The sequence below is a fragment of the Bidens hawaiensis genome, unplaced genomic scaffold (genome assembly GCF_021521415.1).
Source record: "Bidens hawaiensis isolate Kalapana, Puna unplaced genomic scaffold, B.hawaiensis_p1.1 tig00019550_1, whole genome shotgun sequence".
Taxonomy (NCBI): domain Eukaryota; kingdom Viridiplantae; phylum Streptophyta; class Magnoliopsida; order Asterales; family Asteraceae; genus Bidens; species Bidens hawaiensis.
This window is the reverse complement of record NW_027492966.1, coordinates 46,632-68,436: the sequence shown is the minus strand read 5'-3', so window position 1 is coordinate 68,436 and position 21,805 is coordinate 46,632. Positions and strand designations below refer to the sequence as shown.

Sequence of the window (21,805 nt, the reverse complement as noted above, 5' to 3'; positions counted from 1 at the left end):
AATAGTAATAATCATAAGCATAATCTTCCTCCAATTGGCAGTTTTATTTTAGTAATGTCAATGAAGCACTTGTTGTTAGTTGAAGCCAGACTTTATAAAACAAACAAATCTTTAACGAAACGAGCTGAACATATAAACAATAAAGTCATAGAATTTAAATTTAAATGTTATGTTTGCCATTACAAATAAAATATTAAAAAAATATATGAAACAAACCTTCAACTAACGTACATAAACAAAGGGACGTAAATGAACATAACTGAAAACATTACCGAACGTTCACGAACACAAATGAATGAACGCGACCTCTATTCATGTTTGTTCATTTTGCTAAACGAAGCAAATTCTTGTTCATGTCTGTTCATTTATTAACGAACGGGCATAAACAAACTTCCCGACGAACGTTTCACGAACTGTTTGCTGAATGTTCAATTTGTATACAGCTCTATTTGTAACTGAAATTTCATGGAAGCATGTTAATTGTTTTAACTTGTTTTATAAGAGAAACGTACCTATTAAGCATTGGTGAGAGGGGCAGTGAGAATTAGTGAGAGTGAATTAAACAATTGGAGATGATTGTTCTTGAGAAATCAAATTTGACCTTTGTATTGCAGAGCATGCACATTGGAGTTTCTCTATATCCATACTTTCTGTATAATGTAGAGGAAAATATAGTGTAAACGACTAGAACACCATATTGGATTGTCTACAATAGAGAAAAAGATATAGAAAACTATATTTTGCTGTGAGTGTATTAAAAGGAGGAAAAATAATAAAATTAGTGTTTGTGAGTAAGAGAGAGAGAGAGAGAGAGAGTTGGATGTGGGAGGTTTTTGAAATGTAATCAAAATTTAAAGAAAAAATTGTTTTTGGTTAAGTTATCAAGATGGAGATGAAGGCTCCAACGTGAATGCTCTAAATGGTAAAATTTAACGTCCCGAAACCGACTTTTGCTTACATGTTTTAGTGATGTTTTGGCTTTTTTTGACATTACTTTTTTTGTTAATTTTGATGATTGCATTATTGTCATTACTTTTTTGTGCCTGTCTTGATATATGGCTATTATTAGTTGTATAATCGTGTTTTGGTGTCTTTTGAATGTAGTTAGATATGGGGAGTGACTTGAAGACCTGGGTATCCGATAAGTTGATCTCTCTCTTGGGATACTGGCAACCAACTGTGGTCCAATACATGATTAGTTTAGGTAAGGTATCTTTGAACCTAATTGTTTACACGTATTGTTGTTAAGTTGTCATGCCATATTGTTTATCATGATTTTGACAGATATTTGTTGCCTTTTTCTTTAATCTATTTCAGCAAAGAAAGCTTCATCGCCTTCTGATGTGTTTAATAATCTGAAAGACATGGGGGTGTCTAATTTAAACGACACACGGACGTTTGCTGAAGAACTCTTTCGAAAGGTTGATCGTAAGAGTTCTGGATCAAATGTGAGTTTCCCTTGTTTTTCTTTTTGTATTATTCAAATGGTCTGTTAGCGTTATCAGCCTTCTTTGATTTTTGAGGGTAATTTATAGTTACCATGGTACCTAATTGTTATTATCATATTTTTTAATAGCTTTATCGACAACAAGAAGAGGCTGCAGCAATGCTAGCCAAAAAGCAGAGGACTTACAAGCTATTGGAGGCTGATGATGATGATGACAATGGTGACCCTGGCAGCTCTGTGAAGCCTAAAAAGACTGACAAAAAAGAGAAACTTTTCAGAAAGAAGAGTGAAGCCCAAGAAGATGAAGATGACGAGGTATGAATGCCTGTACATAATAAATTTGATCTTTTTTATTGTAAGCTGGTGTATTAGTGTCTTGTGTAATAGTTGATACTGATTATGATATGTGGTGCTGCAGGGAGTTGTGAATTTGAAAGAAGCAAGACGAGTTAAACAAAAAGTTTCACGTGATGAGTCGGATGATTCTGAGGTATCTGACATATTATTAGTTTTTTGGCATCAAAACACTGTTTAGTTAATTACCTGATATTGTTTAATTTCAGATATTTAGTGGTAATTCACTGGTCAAATATTAATTCCAAAGTTGTGTTGGTGTTACAGTTGGAAGAAGAAAGACTGCGTGACCAACAAGAAAGGGAGGAGTTGGAGCGTCATCTAAGGGAAAAAGATGCTGCAAGGACTAACAAGGTTTGCTTAAATCAATATATATATATTTTTTTTGCGTTTTCAAGCATTTATACATTGTTTACTAATTACTAATATGGTTAACTATTATAAGATCTTGATTTGGTTCTTTAGTCATTTGACAACTATGATTGCATATGTTTGACTGATGAATGGAGAAATAAGCTATGTGCTAATGTTCCTAACTTTATTTATTTTATTTCACAGCTGACAGAGCAGAAGTTATCCAAGAGGGAAGAAGGTGATTATGAACATGTTACTATTTTTCTATCACATAAATCTATGAAAACGTTATACTTATTATTATTTTTTATTTTTTATTTTTTTTGCTTATGTGACAACAGAAGAGGCAATTAGGAGAGCCAATGCTTTGGAAGAAGATGACATTGGAGCTTTAAGGTCTGAACTGAGCTTTTGCTAGAAAACCCTTTGAATATTATTGTTATATTAGATTTTTAGTTTTATATTTCTTCACACTAAGTGTGATACCTAAATGACATGATTGGTTGAAACAGTTAAATGATTTGAATTATTGTAGTAACTAAGAAGTTAAGCAGTTGAAGATCTCATGTTTATAAAAAATACAAGATTTTCTAAAAAAAATGTTCTTCATTTGGAGGATCTTAACTTGAAAAGTTTCTTCTATCCTTTTTCAGGAAAGTTTCGAGGCAGGAATATCTCAAGAAAAGAGAGCAGAAAAAATTGGAGGAAATTAGGTATTTTTAAAAGATTGTTTCACATTTAATTTTCTAACGTGTTATTTTGTTCTCTTTTTGTTAAACCTTATATTTTTTCTTCAATTTCAGAGACGATATTGAAGATGAGCAGTATCTATTTGGGAATACCAAACTAACAGAAGTTGAACACCGTGAGAATAGGTAATTCTCTTAAATCTTTATTACGTGAAATCTGTACTAGCTGGAATACATTTGTGGCCTATACATGCTAATTAATGCATTGGTTTAGTATGAACATATCACATCTCAGTTTGTGTCATTCATGCCAAGCTATATTTTTTCTTTCTTGTTTTTGACTTTTTTGTTGTTTTGTCAAACTTATAATAGAAGTTATGTTGGTGTGTAATTCGACACTGATAACGCCTATAACTTTAAACAAACTTTTGGCACTCCTACCTTGTCAAAACGTATACATATATGAAAATTTTATATATTTTCTGGTAAGTGTGTTATTATTTCTTACTTTCTTTTGCATTTGAATGCATGTTGTTGTGTACATGATGGTTTTCTGTACTAAATATCTATCCTAAGTTTTCTCACTTTCTGATACTTGTCTTCTATTTTTACAGATATAAAAAGCAAATATATGACCTGGTGCAGAAGCGGTCTCAAGAGGATGATAACATTAACGAGGTAAGTTTGTAGACACAGATACTAGCTGCTATTTATGTTATAGTCTTATTTTTCTACTAATTCTATAATTCATTTCACAATGCAGTATCGGATGCCTGATGCTTATGATGAAGAAGGTGGTGTACATCAAGAGAAAAGATTTGCTGTAGCTATGGAGCGCTACAGGTAAAAATACAATGTTAGCATGTTCCTACATGCAAACACCCTACTCTGTTTTCTTATTTCTTTATGCTATCACTTGAGTTTAAATCATTGCAAAACACTTTCTTATTGCTATTACTTGAGTTTAAATCATTATTGTTTGCTAATATTGCAGAGACTCAAAAGATGGAGATAAGATGAACCCATTTGCTGAACAAGAAGCATGGGAGGATCATCAGATTGGTATGCCCTTAGTTACCTAGGCTAATATTTAATCTGTAATCACTAACATGTTAGCTAATGAGTAATCAATTTTCAGGTAAAGCAACACTAAAGTACGGGTCAAAGAACAAAACGCAGTCCGAAAATTACGAGTATGCTTTTTGTAGTTTCACCTTTGAGATTTTTTTTAGATTGTTTTAAATATGGCAACCAATGGATATGATCAATCTCATTTGTTTATTTTCTTCGACAGTTTTGTGTTTGAGGATCAGAGCGAGTTCATACAGGGTCAAGTCATGGGTGGTGTAAATGTAAGAACTCTACTTATCGTGGTGTGATATTTGTTTATTGGTTTTCACCTAATCGTTAATTTATCGAGTTTCTCTAATTTACAGGTTGATGATGAAGCATATCAAGAGGAACAGGAAAAATCAATGGCAAAATCAGCGCATGAAAAGCTTCTGGTACATTCCCTTCATTTCTGAAACATTGATTAGTATATTGGTTTATTAATATGCCTTATATTCTTTTTTTGACGAATTATTTTGTTCTAACATGTGATTTTATGTTTGGTCTTCAGGCTGACAGAAAAACTTTACCTATGTATCCTTGTCGGGAATCATTGCTCCAAGCTGTTGAAGATCATCAGGTCTACTTGAACTCTTTGCATTACATGTTGGTTGTTTTCTGTTACCAAATTATTTGCTTATGATTTTCGGTTTGTATCTTGGTTTTATTAGGTTCTTGTCATTGTTGGTGAGACTGGTTCTGGGAAGACTACTCAGATACCACAATATCTCCATGAAGCTGGATACACGAAACGTGGAATGGTATGTTTGCAAATACCAAGCTTCTTTATTTTCATTTTCTTGTTTTTTCTGCAACAGCATGTTTCTTTTAAAAACATGAAAGCTATGATTCTTTTTTTTGCATATCCTTTTTATTTCATTCAGATCGGGTGTACACAGCCAAGACGAGTTGCTGCGATGAGTGTTGCTGCTAGAGTCTCTCAAGAAATGGGAGTCAAACTCGGGCATGAGGTATGTATTGTGCTTGACTTAAGCGTTTTGTAATGTCTACTCTCTCTATGAATCCTTGCTTCATTTATGCTAAAAATGGCTGAATGTGAAATTTCATATGCAATTAATTGATTAAAAATCATCACGTATGAAATTTTGCTTATACTACAACAGAAACAACTTACAAATTTGCTTAACGATGTGTAAGTTACTTTGTTTGCTCAACAACTACAATAGGCTATATAAAGTTGTCTATGCATTTCTAGATGCTTCACTATAGCAAGATATCACATAAAGTTTATCTATCAATGTTTATTTGACTCAGTTTGCTTGAGCATCATAAAACCTAATACCTAAGTGGTTCATGACTGGGCTACTGGTTTGTTTAACTGAATTGAACTTAAAAGAATGCATGTTTTCTTGGTAATACACACCATATATTATGTCAAATGCTTTTAAATATCCTGACTTTAACATCTAGTGAAATTGCTTACAAATGGATTACTAAATAACCTCACATTTTAAAGTAATCTAAACTGATATATAACCCTGCTCCCAAACTCTTATCAAGCAATCAGTCAGTCCTTCACTTGCTACAAATGAACTAACCATAGAAAACTCTTCAATTTAAAATGATTGGGGTGTTACACACACACACTATCTGGTTAAGATTTAAAAGGATGTTCCTCCTGTAATTACTTTTTTAATAGAGAATAATTTGTAAATTAAAGTTGTTTGTTTGAGTCTTAAAATTGACTGGATTAATTTAAATTTTGTTTTCGGCTTGTAATATGGTAATTTTAAATATTTGTCATATGGTTTCAGGCTGGCTATTCAATACGTTTTGAAGACTGCACCTCTGACAAGACAGTGCTCAAATATATGACTGATGGCATGTTACTTCGAGAGTTTCTTGGTGAACCTGATCTTGCAAGTTACAGGTATCGTTTCTTCATCACCTATCGAATGTGATAATTTCAACCTTTGTTTTATTTTTAACGGTTAACATTGGTAAACTTAAAATCACAGTAAAAAAGAAATAGGTTAAGTGATTGAAAAAAGTTGAACATTTACCCCCCCCCCCAAACCCAAACTCGGTTGTACTCATTAACCAACACACCCGTGCACCCATTTTGCCACCAGTAATTCGACTTTTTACTGTTTTATTTGTACATACTGGCTAACTAGTATTAATTAAATTGAAAACAGTGTTGTGTTGGTGGATGAGGCTCACGAGAGGACATTGTCGACTGATATCTTGTTCGGTTTAGTTAAGGTATATCTAAATCTCGCACCCCAGCATATTTTCAATCATTTTTTGAGTTTATAGAATGTTCTCTATATACATAATTTGACCCACACATCCGTTTTTATTTTGTTAGGATATAGCTCGGTTTCGTCCCGACCTCAAGTTGCTCATTTCAAGTGCCACTCTCGACGCCGAGAAATTTAGTGACTATTTCGATTCTGCCCCAATTTTCAAAATTCCCGGAAGGAGATTTCCTGTAGAGATAAATTACACCAAAGCACCCGAAGCTGATTACTTGGATGCTGCAATTGTCACAGCTCTTCAGATCCACGTCACTCAGCCACCTGGCGATGGTGACATACTAGTCTTTCTCACCGGTCAGGAAGAAATCAAAACAGCCGAAGAGATCCTTAAGCACCGAACCCGTGGGTTAGGTAGCAAAATTGCAGAACTAATAATATGCCCCATTTATGCAAATCTTCCAACTGAACTTCAAGCCAAGATTTTTGAACCAACTCCCGAAGGGGCCCACAAGGTGGTCCTTGCTACTAACATTGCAGAAACATCATTAACAATTGATGGTATTAAATACGTGATCGACCCGGGTTTCGTTAAGATGAAATCTTACAACCCGCGTACGGGAATGGAGTCGTTACTCATCACACCTATTTCGAAAGCATCTGCAAATCAACGTGCGGGTCGATCCGGACGAACAGGGCCCGGGAAGTGTTTTAGACTGTACACTGCTTACAACTATTTTAATAATTTAGATGATAACACGGTTCCCGAGATCCAACGAACCAACCTCGCCAATGTGGTTCTCAGTTTGAAGAGTCTCGGGATCCATGATTTGTTGAACTTTGACTTTATGGATCCACCGCCTGCTGAAGCTTTACTTAAAGCTTTGGAGCTGCTTTTTGCGTTAAGTGCACTTAATTAAAAAAGGTGAGTTGACAAAAGTGGGTAGAAAGATGGCTGAATTCCCTCTTGATCCTATGTTGTCTAAGATGATTGTTGCATCTGAGAAATATCAATGCTCGGATGAGATTATTTCAATTGCTGCCATGCTGTCGATCGGAAGTTCTATATTTTATCGTCCGAAAGATAAACAAGTTCATGCGGATAATGCACGTTTGAATTTTCATATGGGTAATGTTGGAGATCATATCGCCTTGCTTAAGGTATGTTGGTAAATACTAAATAGTAAATACACACACTTGTATTTTAAAACGTTCATATTTCTAATAAAATGTAACCATTATAGGTTTACAGTTCGTGGAGAGAAACAAACTTTTCTACTCAATGGTGCTATGAGAATTACATCCAAGTCAGGAGTATGAAGCGGGCCCGAGACATAAGAGATCAGTTGGAAGGGCTTCTAGAAAGAGTTGAAATCGAGTTAACATCGAACCCGGGAGATTTGGAAGCGATTAAGAAGGCCATAACCTCAGGTTGTTCAAAAACTGAATGACTTAAGATTACTAAGTATTTTAACCATTATTGTTTACTAAACCCGTTCTTTATGTTTTCTAGGTTACTTCCCTCACTCAGCAAAGATGCAGAAGAACGGTGCTTACAGAACCGTTAAACATCCTCAGACGGTTTATATACATCCCAGCTCTGGTTTAGCTCAGGTAGTTTAGTTTCTGTTTATATTATAAAGAAACCTTTAAATCATTTGAATTGTAAGGTGTATGTGTTAGTTATTAATCTTGTTATTGTTTGTGTTATGCTTGTTAAGGTACTTCCAAGGTGGGTGGTATACCACGAGCTAGTGCTGACAACAAAGAGTATATGCGACAAGTGAGCGATTTGAAACCCGAGTGGCTTGTGGAAATAGCGCCTCATTATTATCAGCTGAAGGATGTTGAAGATTTGGCGTCAAAGAAAATGCCACGTGGACAAGGTCGTGCGGTCAGGGATTGAGTATGGTATTTATTCTACAGAGATGTTAAGGAATGAGATTTTGTAAATACAATTTTGTATATCTTGTGTAAGACTGTCGATGAGGAGTTTTAGGCACTAATGCTACCGCTAATCCTATTGTTAGACGTGATTGTTATTAAACCAACTTTAATACAGACAAATTCTTATGTGAAATCGGTTAAATTTGAAATTGCAGTTGAGTCATGTTGCAGTTCAGACAACATATCCTTAATCCATTCAACTCATATAATGAGATTGACAAACAAAAATAATCAACCCTGATTAACCACAACAACTAACAAGCAGTGCATAACAAAGTAATCAACAACAGTAAGGAGGTAAGTTTTGACATGACACAATTATCGTTCAAGAATAGGTAACTGAAATCACTACAGGATTATTTTCCAAGCAGGCGGCGAGTGCGTTGGTTGGCGCCTTTCACTCTGAAATTGATCTCATCAACATCATCTTGAAGAGGATTGAGGGCTTTGTTTTGCCTGCACAATATGAACCAACTTTCAGAAAACATTCAATCCATCTTCATACTTTTCAAATATTAATATCTAGGAAAACACTAACCTCTCAATCTCAGAACCCATGTCAACAGCCATTTCCTTAAGTTCTCCCAAAATGTCACTCAAGTCAGAGAGACCGTCGTCTTGTTTTGCTTTCTCATACTGTATGTATTATTACACAAAAGAACAGGATTAATGTCACCCGTGTTTAATGGATGTTTGTGAGAATTTAAAGACAAAAAGAGAACCAACTTTTTTTTCACAAGAACAATCGTTAGTCGAAGGTTCAAAAAGCTCATGACTTTCAAGGATAATTATACCTCAACTTTCTGCATTGCATCTGCAGATTCAGGAGGTGGAGTTCTTGAACGTGACGGTCCCTTATTTGGAGTTGTTGTAAGTCCAAGTTTTTCTCGTTGCTCCAAATGATTACCTTTTCTTCTATCAGGGTCATCTGCAAAATTACCAACGCTCGCTAAAACACTAAAAAATTTCCCAATGACAATTCTAATCACATGACTTAATTACACTTAATTACGCTTAATTACCTCTGATGATCGTAGGCCCTTCTATTGCCTGACCCTTTTTCGGCTTCCACGTCCTAGAAAAAATGCCCCCGAGACTTCCCAACAGCTTCTCCCCCTAAACAAACAAAATAATCAAATATACGCTGAAAACCAAACCAAACCAAACTAAACGAAACGAAACCGAGCCATTTACTTACCCTACTGAGATCCTGCTCAATATCGGCTGCAGCCATGTGAGTTCGGTTAATCTGCTCACCCTGTTGGTGCAACGTAATCAACGTGTTTTTAGCACCTTCTCTAATATCCTCGGCAACTCTTAACGCACTATTCACCGCCTTTGTAGTCTCTTCAGCCTTATATGCAGCATAGTGCTCCAGTTCTTGCACACTTTGGTTCTCTAAACCGCCGGAATCAACAAAATCGTTCTTGTATCTGTTTCTCGATGCAAATGATGTCCCTTTATTAATCCCACCATCGTCAAAAAGCGCGGCGGTGTTTGAATTCGTGGGTGTTGACGAATGGACGGATGAGGTTCTTTTCGACGGTTTTACAGTTGACCGTTTGTCAATCTCATCATCTGAGTCGAACGGGTTGGAACCAGGTTGCGGTTTCTTGTGCCCAAACATACTTGATCTTACAGGATATGACTATTCACTATACACGATCATACGAGTCCTGAAAAGTATGAACAACAATGAAACATAAGACAATTACACAAGTATTAAATTGATCAAAGTTAACAAAGTTTTGACCTTTTTCTCATATTGGTGTTGAATTAACAGTTAACCAACCAAAGAAAACATAAACATAAAAGACCCACATGAAAAAAGCCCCAAAAATAAAGAAAAAATGATGATTTGATCAAACAAAGGTTAGTGTTGACCAGTTTAAAGTAATTATATAAATCAAGAGACATTAATCCACAACAGTTACACCAAATTAAAGAAAGATTAGTTGAGCAAACAGATAGAAAATAAGAACACATCCATGAATCAAAAACCTAAAAAAGAAAAAAGTAATTGAAGCAAAACCCACATGAATAGATCACTAAGCATCAAGAAAGCAATAAAATCTATATGAATTGAGAAGAAGATGTCATGGTAAGTGAACATGTAAAAAAGTTAAAAAAAAGTAAACACCGGAAAAAGGGTACCTGTTGACGGAGAGACTGAATTAATAATCCAAGTGGGATGTTAATAAATATAAAAGAAAAGGTATTTGATCAAAGTAATAAATAAACAAGGGACCACGAAGGATATCCAAAGTTTGTTTGGTTCCTTGTAGAATGTAACTTCAATATTCCAAAACACCATATTTCTCATCAACAAGATTCTCCCTGTTTTTTTTCTCAAAAAAATAAATAAATGTACACGTTTTTTTAAATAATTAGGATATGATTTAATCGTATAGTATAATAACCGTGAGGGGAAAAAAGAAACGTATTATGATAAGGTTCAAGTAACTTTACAAAGAAAACAAAAATGAGAAGGATAAGAAAAATTTATAGTTACGTAAAAAAATCCTTTAATTTTAAAAAAATAAATAAATAAATAAATAACTCATAACTCAAAATTTAATAAATAAATGAAAAAAAGTAAAAACACAAAAATGATTCTACCGTCTTTCTCGTTCTCATAAAATAATAATAATAAATAGTAATGGTAAGTGAAAAAAGTCATTGTGTCTTTTGTTTATCATTGTGTTTTGTGTTTATTTTCATCATCGTGTTTTTTTTCCATTACATTGTATCTTTTTTTATATTGTGTTATATTACTCAACATTGTGTTATATTTTGTTCGGCGATGTTTTATATCTTGCGATATATTGTGTCCTTTTCTAGTTATAATTATGTGCATTTTCGCGATTGTGTCTTTGATCTCGGCATTGTGTCTTTTCGTCAATTTATTTTTATTTTTTTAACGGGAATGATGGTGGAAACATTTCAGTTTTTTAAATTTTTTCGTATTTTATTTATATTTTGAGTTATGATTTTTTTATTATTTTTTTTGAATTTATTTTTAAGGGGTTTTTTATGTTGTCACAAATTCTTCTCGCATTCTCATTTTTGTCTCCTTTTGTATTTTGATTTTATTAATTTCAAAGTTTTAATGGTATATTTTAACCTAAGAAAAATTCTTTTTAAATTCTAGAAACGTTTTTAGACTAACTTTATTCACAACCTAACAAACCCAACCTTTAATAAAAAAAAACTAATTTCTCTCTTTTCAACTTATACAATCCAACTTAACCCAATTTTTCACTCTAATTCACAGCCCAACTCAAACCAATTTTTATTACAAATATATGATTTAAGTTTTAATTTATATGTTTTCTTTTTTTAAATATTAAGAAAACTAAAAAATATTGTGCTTTTAGAATTAAAAAAAATAAATAAATATTGTGTATATGAAATGAATTGTCTAAAAAGAAAAAAGAAAAAGAAAATGTAACATGAACCTATATTTGTTTGATATGTGGCATGACTTGGGTTGCAACCTAGGTTGTGATATTTCTTCACTTTTTTTCATTTTTATTAATTTCACATTGTGGCTCACCTACGACTTGGATCACCAATAAAAGTAATCTTACAAATCCATTGCATACGACGACTTGGTATTCGTGACGACTGATTCTTAAATACCAATAAAAAATAGTCACGTGTTTGTAACCCGTCTTCTCCGACAAGATTTGAAACAAACCCGTCGATAAAGGAAACTTTTGGGATAATTCAAAACCATCGTATGTGACTATCTTTGGAATACTCTCGCCGACGTCAACGGGTTTCACAATCTTGTCGACAACCTTATTTTCTCCAAACTTGTCGACGACTTTTATTTTAATTGTCTTAAAATTGAGTGAATATTTTACAATCACTTATCCAATCAAATCTTCATCATTAAATATGATTTATAAGAGAGGCGATAAAATTAAGGAAGTTTGACTTTCTATTTTGTATAAATTGTTGTCAATTATCAAAACACTTCGTTCAAAGTTAACTTTGTGAAAACAAAAATTAACAAAATAACAAATATTAAAAAACAAGAAAACACAGAACAAACTAACACGAACATTTTGAGTAAAAATGGGGACATTTAACGAACCTCTCTCCTTAAAATGGACATTTTGAGAATTTTCCCTTAAACTAGTAAGTAATAATAGAAAATATATATCCAATTCTTACTTGTATACTAGCGTTGGTGGTAAATGACGAGAGACAAAACTTCTTAAACTTTTAAAGATTTCGATTCGAGTCTTTGGAAGTACAAGAAATTTGCCTCCCAAATGTAGTAAAAATTCGGGTTCTTGAATGACCGAGAAAATCGTTTACATGGTAAAGTTTTATCAAAACACAATGCCCACATAAATCCAATCACTAAATATTACCAAATGTAGACAATTACAATAACTTGTACTTCAAAGACAACCAAATCTGTACATTTCTTTTGATCTGATCAACCCAAATAAAAATGAACATTTAATCTATCATACCTTCTTATTTTATCACAATAACAAGGTCACCAAACCTGATTAATGCACTCTGCAACTTTATAACTTCACTTCTGCATGATGGTTCACTAGTTCTGATGCATCAAAGATCCACTTTTTTTGACATTTTTGATCCAAAATTGACCGCCTGTTAAGAAAATACGATGAACCCGAATTAAACATTAATTTTAGATGAGTGAACCTGTGGTTTGTTCAAATTTGCAGTTTTAGTCCAATAGTTTCAAATATGCGATTTTCATCCCTGTGGTTTCATTTAGCTTGTAATTAAACCGGACCACACTAACCCCGTCAAGTCTTGTCGTTAAACCCATCAACGTGCCACTCACGTGAGGGGCAATTTTGTCTTTTTTCCCCCCAAATATACCTCAGACCCTCACGTGAGGGGGCTTGTGAATTAGAGTTGGGGTTTATTTGGGTAGAAAAAGGACAAAACTGTCCCTCACGTGAGGGGCACGTTGATGGGTTTAACGACCAGACTTAACGGGGTTAGTGTGGTCGGGTTTAATTGCAGGTGAAATGAAACTACAGGAACGAAAACCGCAGATTTGAAACTATCGGACTAAAACCGCAAATTTGAACAAACCACAGGGACGAAAACCGCATTTTACTCATTTTAGATTTAATGTTTGATGAAACCAACCAAGTTTTAACTTTTTTAACTTGTTGACACTAGACACATTAAATGTTTCTGTTGAACAAATTTATATACGGGTTAGTGTTGGTTAATATCAAGAAAACAACAAGCATTTTAGCAGTTCGGTCCCTTAACTTGTCTTGCATAACGGTTATAACTTAGGATTAGGATCATGTGAGAACTATTTTCAAATTGAGAACTTTGAGAACCATTTTGGACCACAAAAAAAGTTCTTTTCATAAAAGATAAAACAAAAAAAAACACGAAAATAAAAAAAGGAAAAAAACCAAAAAATTTTATTTTTCATTCTTGTTTCATAAAAAAATTTAAAAACAGTAAAAAAATATCGGTTTAGCAAAATTATACAAGTTATTCTTTATACACATGTACAATTAAGGTGAATGATAAGGCACATATGTGTACATTATGTAAACCGATATTGAATAAAAATATACATATGTGTATAATTAGGGTTTTTTTTAATTATGAAACCGGGATGAAAAATAAAAGTTTTTAGTTTTTTCGTTTTTTTTTGTTTGATATATACTTTTTAAATTTTTTAGAGTTTTTTTTTTTTTTTTTTGTGCTTAAAATGGTTCTCAAAGTTCTCAATTTCCAAAGAGTTCTCTTAGGATCCTCATTATAACTTATATCCCTTGTTATCAGGTCAAAATAATCTTAATAAACAATCTTAACAAAATAAGGGATATAACCGCTACAAAGAGAAGTTAGGGATCAAACCACTAAAATGTTGAAAGTCGGTTGGTTTTGTCTGACATTAACCCTTCATATTGGCGTTGTGAAAGACAAAAATGTCGTTCGTTTCTTAGGCTATCAAAATTTTCGTAGGACAGAAGGACGGATTACTTAATGAAACATCTATACTCACACATGGTATAGTCAAATGTTAAAATGGTTGATTTTTTGCAGTTTTTGATTAAAACTACTAACCTCAGCTTCTAAGCATTTGGAAGACCTCGAAGATCAGCAAATGTTTTCCTTCTTTCTTTTTCAATCTTGATGGCAATAAAATTATAAAAAATATTAATAAACTTCAAATCAAATGTTAATTAATGTTAAAGTTTACACTAATAATAATAATAATAATAATCATCTTTATCACTTTATTGTAATCGTTTTGTAGTAACTATTTTGTTTTTATTTGATGATTTTCTTTTATTGTATAATAATAATAATAATACCTGAGACTCCAACTCAGTTATTCTTTGTAAAGCTCGTTGTTCTATACTTGCACGTTTTTTGTATTCTTCTTCAAGCAATCCAGTTAACTGATATCTTAACTCCGCCACTTCTTGAGCTAAATCTTCAGCTTCTTCATTTGCCTTAAACTTCTCGTCTTTTAACTGTTCCTTAAGCTGGTTCACAAGAACTTCATAATCATGTATTTGAGCTTCATATTAATTTAATTTCTTCACTTTCGCATTGCTTTCAAATGTCTTAAGCTTCTCTTTCAAGTCCTTATTTTCCTCAACTAACCGTGTAAAGTTTCTAGCAAGTTCCCACATCCTATGATGTTCTCGATCAACTTCTTTTTGGAGTTCTTTCGCTTCAAGAAAACTATGCTCCATCGCCATCAAATCAAGCTTCATGCTTTCAATATCACACTGGAAATCCAAAGCAATATTCGAAATGGATTCCTCTAGTTTATCTATGCACGACGTTGAATTACGCAATTCGTGTTCTTTATCCTCTAATTTCTCCATTAAAGTTAAATTTTCAAACTTGCACGCCTTCAACTCTCGTTCTAATTTTCTTATAGCTTCTTCCAAATCTTCTTTCGCTTTGACCTTTGACTCTAGACTGTGGATATAATCAGTCAAACGGTTTATCTCTGTGTCACGTGTGGTCAACTGATCCTGCAAGTAATCTGTGAATGAGTCAAGCCTACAGTACAACAACCATACGCCTGCGGTTAGCAGAGTGCACTTACCTAGTTCTTGGGAGCAGTTACTCAATTCTCTTTCCAAATCTTGGATACGCTTCTTGTCATTAGATCGAGTTGCGGATAACGTTTTTGCGTGAGATTCTAGGCTCTGTATTAAGTCAACTCCCGGGTCAAACTTTAGTATTTATAGAACATATATGTATCATTTACCATAGGGGTCTGCACGGGTCGGTTATTAGCCTAGACCGAAACCAAAGCCATCGGAACCAATCAGTTTTCGTTTAATCTGTTTGGTTCGTACGGCTAGTTTGTCGATTTTGGTTCGGTTTGGCTAATAACCAAAACCAAACTTACGCTAAATTTTTTGCTTAAAAAACCATGAAATGGAGATATAAGACATCAAATACATGAAATTATGAATGGTTCAGTTCGGTCGGTTTATTTTGGTTAATCGAGTGTACAAAGGAAAAACTAACCAATATTTTTTTAATTCGGTTTTTAGTTAATTTCGGTTCAGTTTTAGTTAATGGTTCGGTTATTGCTCACTCCTAAAATTTACCATATAAGTAAAGGGCCGAATATAAATAAACTTACACGGATGAGTTCAGAGCTTGATTGTTTCAGCAAGTCCTTTTCGATCCTCAACTACATTCAATAACATACACCGATGAGATCAACGCAATCATAACTCGTACGGGTATCTTTAATCTTTAATAATAATAAAAAAAATGGAAAATGTACCTCTTTACATCTAGCCTCAAACTGTAACAACTCTTCATCTTCCAGAACATAACTGCTGCCACTACTTGAACAAGTAGACATCTATCTGCAACATAACAACATTAAAAACAAATATGAATAAAAAATGAATCTTGATATATGATGATTAATCAATCTCATCTGATACTAAACCAAAATTAAAAATTAAAAATGTATAATAATCCTTTCAATCCACAGAACAAAACCCACAAAAATCTTATTAATAAACAGGTCAATAAACATTTGAAAGAAATTCTTGAAATTAACTGTTCTAGGGTTTTGAATTAGAAGACGTACAGTACAGAAAGATGAAATTGAGGTGAATTGAGATAATAAAGTTGGAATCTTGTGAAGGCTAATTGTTTGTGAATTTGGGATTGCTTAGGTTTCTGTATTTCAATTTGTAATTATAAAATTGGAAACGCATCTGGTAAAGTTTAAAGTAAACAACATTTGATTTGACCAACGTGCGTTACTCATAATTGGCTTTCTTTACTTCCAACCTGGATTCCTAGTCATGTCTCCATGTTTTCTAAACAAGTTAAGACCAAGCTCTTGTGTTAACTTACGAGAGCTCAAGCTCAGTTTTAATCGAGCTCTTTCTCTAAAGGTAGAGGTGCATAAATCAGGTATTTTTTAAGAACCAGTTTCCTATGTGACCAATTAAAGTCAAAACTAGGTTTTTTATGAACCGGTTTCGGGTATAACTAGGTTGTTTTATTAGTTTGATTAAACTCAAAACAACTACTTTGGATTAGCTTTATTATTTGTGTAGGTGACTATTGGTTGAAAGAAACGATAAGTCAAAAAGTGATTAAGCACACAAACTTACACGATAAATAAAGTTAAAAGTGGATTGTTTCAAGGGTCAACATTTACAAATTTGAGATGGAAATAAGTATGTGATTTATAATTTAAAATGGCCATGTGTTGGAAAATGAATATGTTTCATATGTGTCGGTAAAAAATAATAAAATAAAAAAAACATTGGTATGGACTATGGAGTTTTAAAATTTGAAGTTATGGAAGAAAAGAATTAATCAAGAAAATGCTGTGAGTTAAAATATAAACATGAATTGGGCTTGATGGCCCAGAAGAAAAGTGGACAAAAAATTTTGTATTGGCACATGGGCTAGTCCATCAAATATTTCGGTTGCAAATTGGAGGAGATATCGACAGCTAGTGGAGATTAGGGTTGTTTACGAGTTGAGTCAGGGTGGGTTCGAGCTCAAGCTAGAATTTAAATGAGGCAGATCGGTTAGACTGGAGCTCGATCTTGAAGTTAAATGAGCCTAAGATCAAGCCTAGGAACTTAGGTCGAGTTTCGCTCGGTTACAAAAATGAGCCAGCTCGGCCTAGCTCATTTCAAATCAAGTTTTTTTAGCTAGTTTTATCCGAGCTTTTATCAAGCAAGCTTCTAGCCGCGAGGTTTTTAAACAAACCTAGTGGAGATCGATCGACGAAGAAGCAAATTGCCAGTTTGGATTTTATTTTTATTTTTTCCTTTTTGGAATTTGTCACTTGTGTGAAACAATTATGTGAACCGTTTGTTTGCATGATTCTTAATTTTAAACCCACATCAACTCCATATATAAAAGATTATAACTAACCTTGATCAATGTTCTTAACTGTTCTAATAAAATTTTAATCTTTTACAAAGAAACAAATAATATTTGTGTTTGTCTAGTAGCCCAATGCAAGGAACATTTCGAACGTTGTGCGTGGTCAATTATAATTAAGGTTGTGCGACGGATCAGAACCGTCATAACTAGACCGGAACCAACAAATGACTGAAAAATAAAATCAGAACCAGACCCTATTATAGTAAACCGGCTTGGTTCCAAAACCGCTAAAATCGGTTCTCACTAATCGGTCCTGTGCCATAACCGATTATGTTATCAAATGGGTTGTGCGAATCATATGAGCCATAACTTTTGGGTTTGAATCAAATGGGCCACAACTTGAGTTTTAATCTTGACTTTTGAGTTTTAACCAGAATCCGTAAATTAACACGCATTGACGGTTCTGTAACGCCAGCTTGATGCTGGTTCCAAACCATTTATTGCTCACCCCTAATTATAATCTATACTTCTTGTAAATAAAATAAATATAAATAAATAATCCATATGAGCAACTTAAATATATTGTGAACAGTCAATAGAATCGTTATTGATTTGATTTGGATGACTCAATATTACTAGAATCAAAATATTTATCAACAGAAGTACAAGGTACAAATTACAATACCAAACTAACGGGCCCAATACCTTTTGTATGATAATGATAGAATAAGAGATGGCCCACTAACAATGAGCATTGTGATTTGTTCAAAGGACCTCCGTTTTTTGTATTCTTTTTATTTTGTTTTGTAACTTTATGTAAAAAAAATGTAGTAATTTATAAATATATTTCTTAAAATGATATATAAACAGGTTCAGATTGGAATAATGTCAAATGTTTTCTAAATGAAGGGATTAAGGTTTGATAGGTTATGTGTACCGTCTTTTATTGAAGGTTAATGGAACTGGTTGTTACTGAACATGTGTAACATTTTGGCATGTTTAGACCATCATTATTTAACGATGAAGGGTCACCTTGTTGACGAGCCGCTTCATGTGTTGTTTTAACCATGAAGCGTTCCAAGGGGTTTGAGGGATCGTGTAAATGTTTATAAAGATAAATGGTTTAAAAACGTTTATCGTTAAATAACATTTAATAAAAACCTTTAAATGTAATTATGTAAGGTCAGTAACTCGAGGCATATTCTTATTTTTATTTGTAAGAACAAAACCTAACAAAATATGTTCTCACTTAAAACATCTAGCATTTCAAAATGCTACAAACTCTCCTATATTTTCTTGTTTCAAACAGATAATAAAGCTTCATACTTTACCCATTGATCCACCTGTCGCCTGTTTCAACGCCATTGCGATATGCGCAGAGCCCGCAAGATGAAGTTTATACGCCGTAAATCCATAACAACCGACATTGCACACGTTACAAGTCACCAGAATACCACCCTTCCCTCTTGATCCGTCTTCGGCCTCTTTGTATCTGCACCCTCATTATTCAACGAGTCACTAACCTTCCTTTTACTCCCCTCCAAAATGACATCTTTGCCCTCAAGTGCGGTTCGCTTCAACTTCTTTTGGTGTTTCTTTCCTGCAATGTGTTTGTTGAACACATCACGCGTGTTGCAATTAATCCCACAAAGTTCACACCTTACAAAGTTGCATACATTTGGATTGACAACTTTAAGGTTGTTTGTAAGTGGTTTGGTCACCGGTTCAACGACTGTTGAGGGTAATTTGGGTATTTTCTCTAGCTTTTCACACCATAAAGTATTTTTCTCGGTCACGACTGAGTTCGATTCTTCCATTGGAATTCTTGTTTGTTCCGAAATTTTAAGCTTTTTTTGGGCATTGTGTTTCACGGGTACGGGGTCCTTAAACAAAGATTCGTCCACCTGACAGGCAACATACAGTACATTCACATAAGCATAAAGTAAAAATAGTTTTAATGCTAAAGATGATAAATTTAGTCAAGTTACCTCCATCATAGCGATTTTTTTATAATATTGTCCCGGTGGAGGAATTGCGCAAACATACAATGAGTCATCCAATGCTTCTTTTTGTTGGTATAAACTGTCACTTGCAACGGATGATGATGCTTCTTGCTCGGTGACGGTTGAAACCAAGACATTGTGGGTAATATTATGTACCTCTTGGTTCTTTTTCTCGGGTTCTTGGTCTAAAATGACGCTAGCAACCGGTGACGGTGTTTGTTGGTTAATTGTAGATGAACTAGTTAGCTTTTGGGTGGTCTTCAAATCTATCTTTCTTTCCATATGTTTCATGAAAGCTTTCGCACTGTCAGAAGTCGTGAAATCGTCGGTTTTGGTTTCGATTTTTGTTATAACCACATTGTTTAATGCTTGTGGAGCAACAACTGTTGAAGTTGTGGACACCTTTGTTGCATGTTCACTCAATGCTACACCTGCCTGAATGTGTCAAAGATATCATCAACGGTCGATACGCAACATATATATATATGTGTGTATATGTATATGTATAAGCTAAAATACAACAATGTTGAATTGGTTGATGCAAAGTTAATAAAAAAAACAAAAATACATTACATGTAAAAGAAAACCAAAATGTACCAAGGCTTGTTAATTTGTATCCTGAAACTAAGGAACAATTTTGAACCAATATATTTGATAAAAAGATTTATTCTAACAATCAAATTAAAATCTTAAATTGTTTTAAAGAAATCGTAATGATTTTCAAATCAAAATCCTAATTGTTTTTAAAAAAATTATTTACTAAAAGTCATTATCAAAATTTACACGAATCATTCATCTCCAATATCGATCGATCTTAGCATTTGTGAGCCTATTTGATAACAACAGATAACCGCCCACCATAAAAAAATAGTATTATGTATACGCTAAAATCCCAATAGCCCCATAAATTTTTGTTAAGCCCCCGGTGGCCTCAATAAAATAAAATCATGGGTCTGCTGCTGAATCACAACAACCAGACAATTCAAACCTTTTAGTGTTTTTCATACGCTAAAATCCCGATAACCCTAATAAAATTTTAGTTAAGCCCCCGGTAGCCCTAATAAAATTTTGGTTAAGCCCCCATCGCCCAAATAAAAAAAAATCTTGGGTCCACCACTGAATCACAAATGCCATACAATTCAAACCTTCTTCATCGATTTCAAGCCGTGAGTCACGACTCACTACTCACCCGTCTCGTCAGCTAGGTGACCAACCCAACATGAACTATGAGCTAAATATATTTATTATTACTTTATCAAATTCAAATATAAATAAAATAATAATATAATATATATTCACAACCATTTAATCCCGCCGTACCCATCGGTTGACCCGATCAAACACACAAACCTTAATGAACAAAACACAAAAACATCAACATCAAGACACCACATAATGACATAATTATTAACTTACATGTTCAGAAGCCGTTAAATCAACTTTCTCAACAACAACAACTTCACTCCTTAATAACGCTACAACACAAGGATCAACAATATCCGACTGATCCATCACTTTCGGGTCGGATCCTGGAGGGTATATTACGGGTGCGGGTGTATAAAAGTTGGTTATTAATGTTGGAAGTATTGGAATTGAGAATTTGGGTTGTGACATTTGTTGTTTGTTGGGTTTTGATCTTGAAACCGAAACCTTAATATTAATATTAATATATAAATATTAATATTTTGTGTTTTGTAAATTTGAAACATAAAAACACAAGTGAAGAATCGTGTTGTGGAAGAAAGAGGTTTAAGTTTATGTTTGAGAGATCAGCTTCTTGGAATGACGGTGGAATATAAATATGTGATGTTATTATTATTATTATTATTATTATTATTATTATTATTATTATTATTATTATTCCAAAAACCTACTAATATTCCAAGAACTAAAAGCATATATCTACCGCTTTAAATTAGAAATTGCGTGTGTATCGTGACAATATATGTTGGGGAAAACGAGATAATCATTAGTTTTAGAATTTTTTACACGTTAACGTAAAAATATGTAAGGTTTTTGGGTTCTACTTATTTTCTCTTAATTAAAAAGGGTTTGAATCAAATAAAATGAAATTAATGTGTTAAACGTGAGAATCAAGTAGGGTAATTATGTACTCTATGATAATTATCCTATGATGTAATTATATAATTACTCTACTTTTATATATAATTACTCTACTTAATTCTCACATTTAACACGTTAATTTTATTTGTACGTTAACCTTCCCCTAATTAAAAATATATTGGTTTTTGTATCCGTGCGTTATGACACAAGGTTTATTTGTTTTTGATACATGCTAGGTATCCTTCTTTT

The 21,805-nt window shown here is 33.4% G+C and overlaps 4 protein-coding genes and 1 pseudogene across 8 annotated transcripts in view; 1 reads left to right on the top strand and 4 right to left on the bottom strand.

Moving 5' to 3' along the window:
• Nucleotides 1–7,604, bottom strand: part of LOC143558517 (phosphoserine phosphatase, chloroplastic-like) — a 55,777-nt gene extending 48,173 nt beyond the window's left edge. The window contains exon 1 of the mRNA XM_077047342.1: nt 7,600–7,604. The gene's annotated coding sequence lies outside the window, so the exon portion shown is untranslated. The remainder of the gene's footprint in view (nt 1–7,599) is intronic.
• Nucleotides 440–8,202, top strand: LOC143558519 (pre-mRNA-splicing factor ATP-dependent RNA helicase DEAH1-like; annotated as a pseudogene). Its single transcript, XR_013139754.1, has 24 exons — nt 440–1,204; nt 1,318–1,448; nt 1,577–1,762; nt 1,866–1,937; nt 2,069–2,155; nt 2,360–2,393; nt 2,497–2,551; nt 2,809–2,868; nt 2,959–3,030; nt 3,459–3,522; nt 3,608–3,687; nt 3,839–3,906; nt 3,983–4,037; nt 4,139–4,196; nt 4,281–4,349; nt 4,466–4,534; nt 4,626–4,715; nt 4,839–4,925; nt 5,730–5,845; nt 6,114–6,180; nt 6,287–7,334; nt 7,418–7,604; nt 7,687–7,787; nt 7,895–8,202. The product of XR_013139754.1 is annotated as a pre-mRNA-splicing factor ATP-dependent RNA helicase DEAH1-like (transcript).
• Nucleotides 8,203–8,361: 159 nt separating this feature from the next.
• LOC143558518 (SNAP25 homologous protein SNAP33-like) lies at nt 8,362–9,774 on the bottom strand. The gene is made up of 5 exons (XM_077047343.1): nt 9,319–9,774; nt 9,143–9,236; nt 8,915–9,048; nt 8,659–8,756; nt 8,362–8,576 (listed from the first exon to the last, which is right to left on the bottom strand). The coding sequence occupies exons 1-5, from the start codon at nt 9,745–9,747 to the stop codon at nt 8,477–8,479; spliced, it is 855 nt and encodes a 284-aa protein (XP_076903458.1). The 5' UTR covers nt 9,748–9,774; the 3' UTR covers nt 8,362–8,476.
• A 2,627-nt stretch (nt 9,775–12,401) lies between these two features.
• LOC143558506 (uncharacterized) lies at nt 12,402–16,353 on the bottom strand. 4 transcript variants are annotated; one of them, XM_077047331.1, is made up of 6 exons: nt 16,221–16,353; nt 15,910–15,994; nt 15,763–15,813; nt 14,465–15,316; nt 14,214–14,278; nt 12,402–12,755 (listed from the first exon to the last, which is right to left on the bottom strand). In XM_077047331.1, the coding sequence occupies exons 2-4, from the start codon at nt 15,988–15,990 to the stop codon at nt 14,681–14,683; spliced, it is 768 nt and encodes a 255-aa protein (XP_076903446.1). In that variant the 5' UTR covers nt 15,991–15,994; nt 16,221–16,353; the 3' UTR covers nt 12,402–12,755; nt 14,214–14,278; nt 14,465–14,680. The 4 variants fall into 4 exon arrangements, with proteins under 4 accessions (XP_076903446.1, XP_076903448.1, XP_076903445.1 ...); XM_077047333.1 differs by lacking the exon at nt 12,402–12,755 and having other exon boundaries at nt 14,007–14,278; nt 14,465–15,150; nt 15,214–15,316; XM_077047330.1 differs by lacking the exon at nt 12,402–12,755 and having other exon boundaries at nt 14,007–14,278.
• Nucleotides 16,354–18,523: 2,170 nt separating this feature from the next.
• LOC143558505 (uncharacterized) lies at nt 18,524–19,956 on the bottom strand. Its single transcript, XM_077047329.1, has 2 exons — nt 19,478–19,956; nt 18,524–19,393 (listed from the first exon to the last, which is right to left on the bottom strand). The coding sequence occupies exons 1-2, from the start codon at nt 19,781–19,783 to the stop codon at nt 18,932–18,934; spliced, it is 768 nt and encodes a 255-aa protein (XP_076903444.1). The 5' UTR covers nt 19,784–19,956; the 3' UTR covers nt 18,524–18,931.
• Between the last annotated feature and the right edge of the window lie 1,849 nt (nt 19,957–21,805).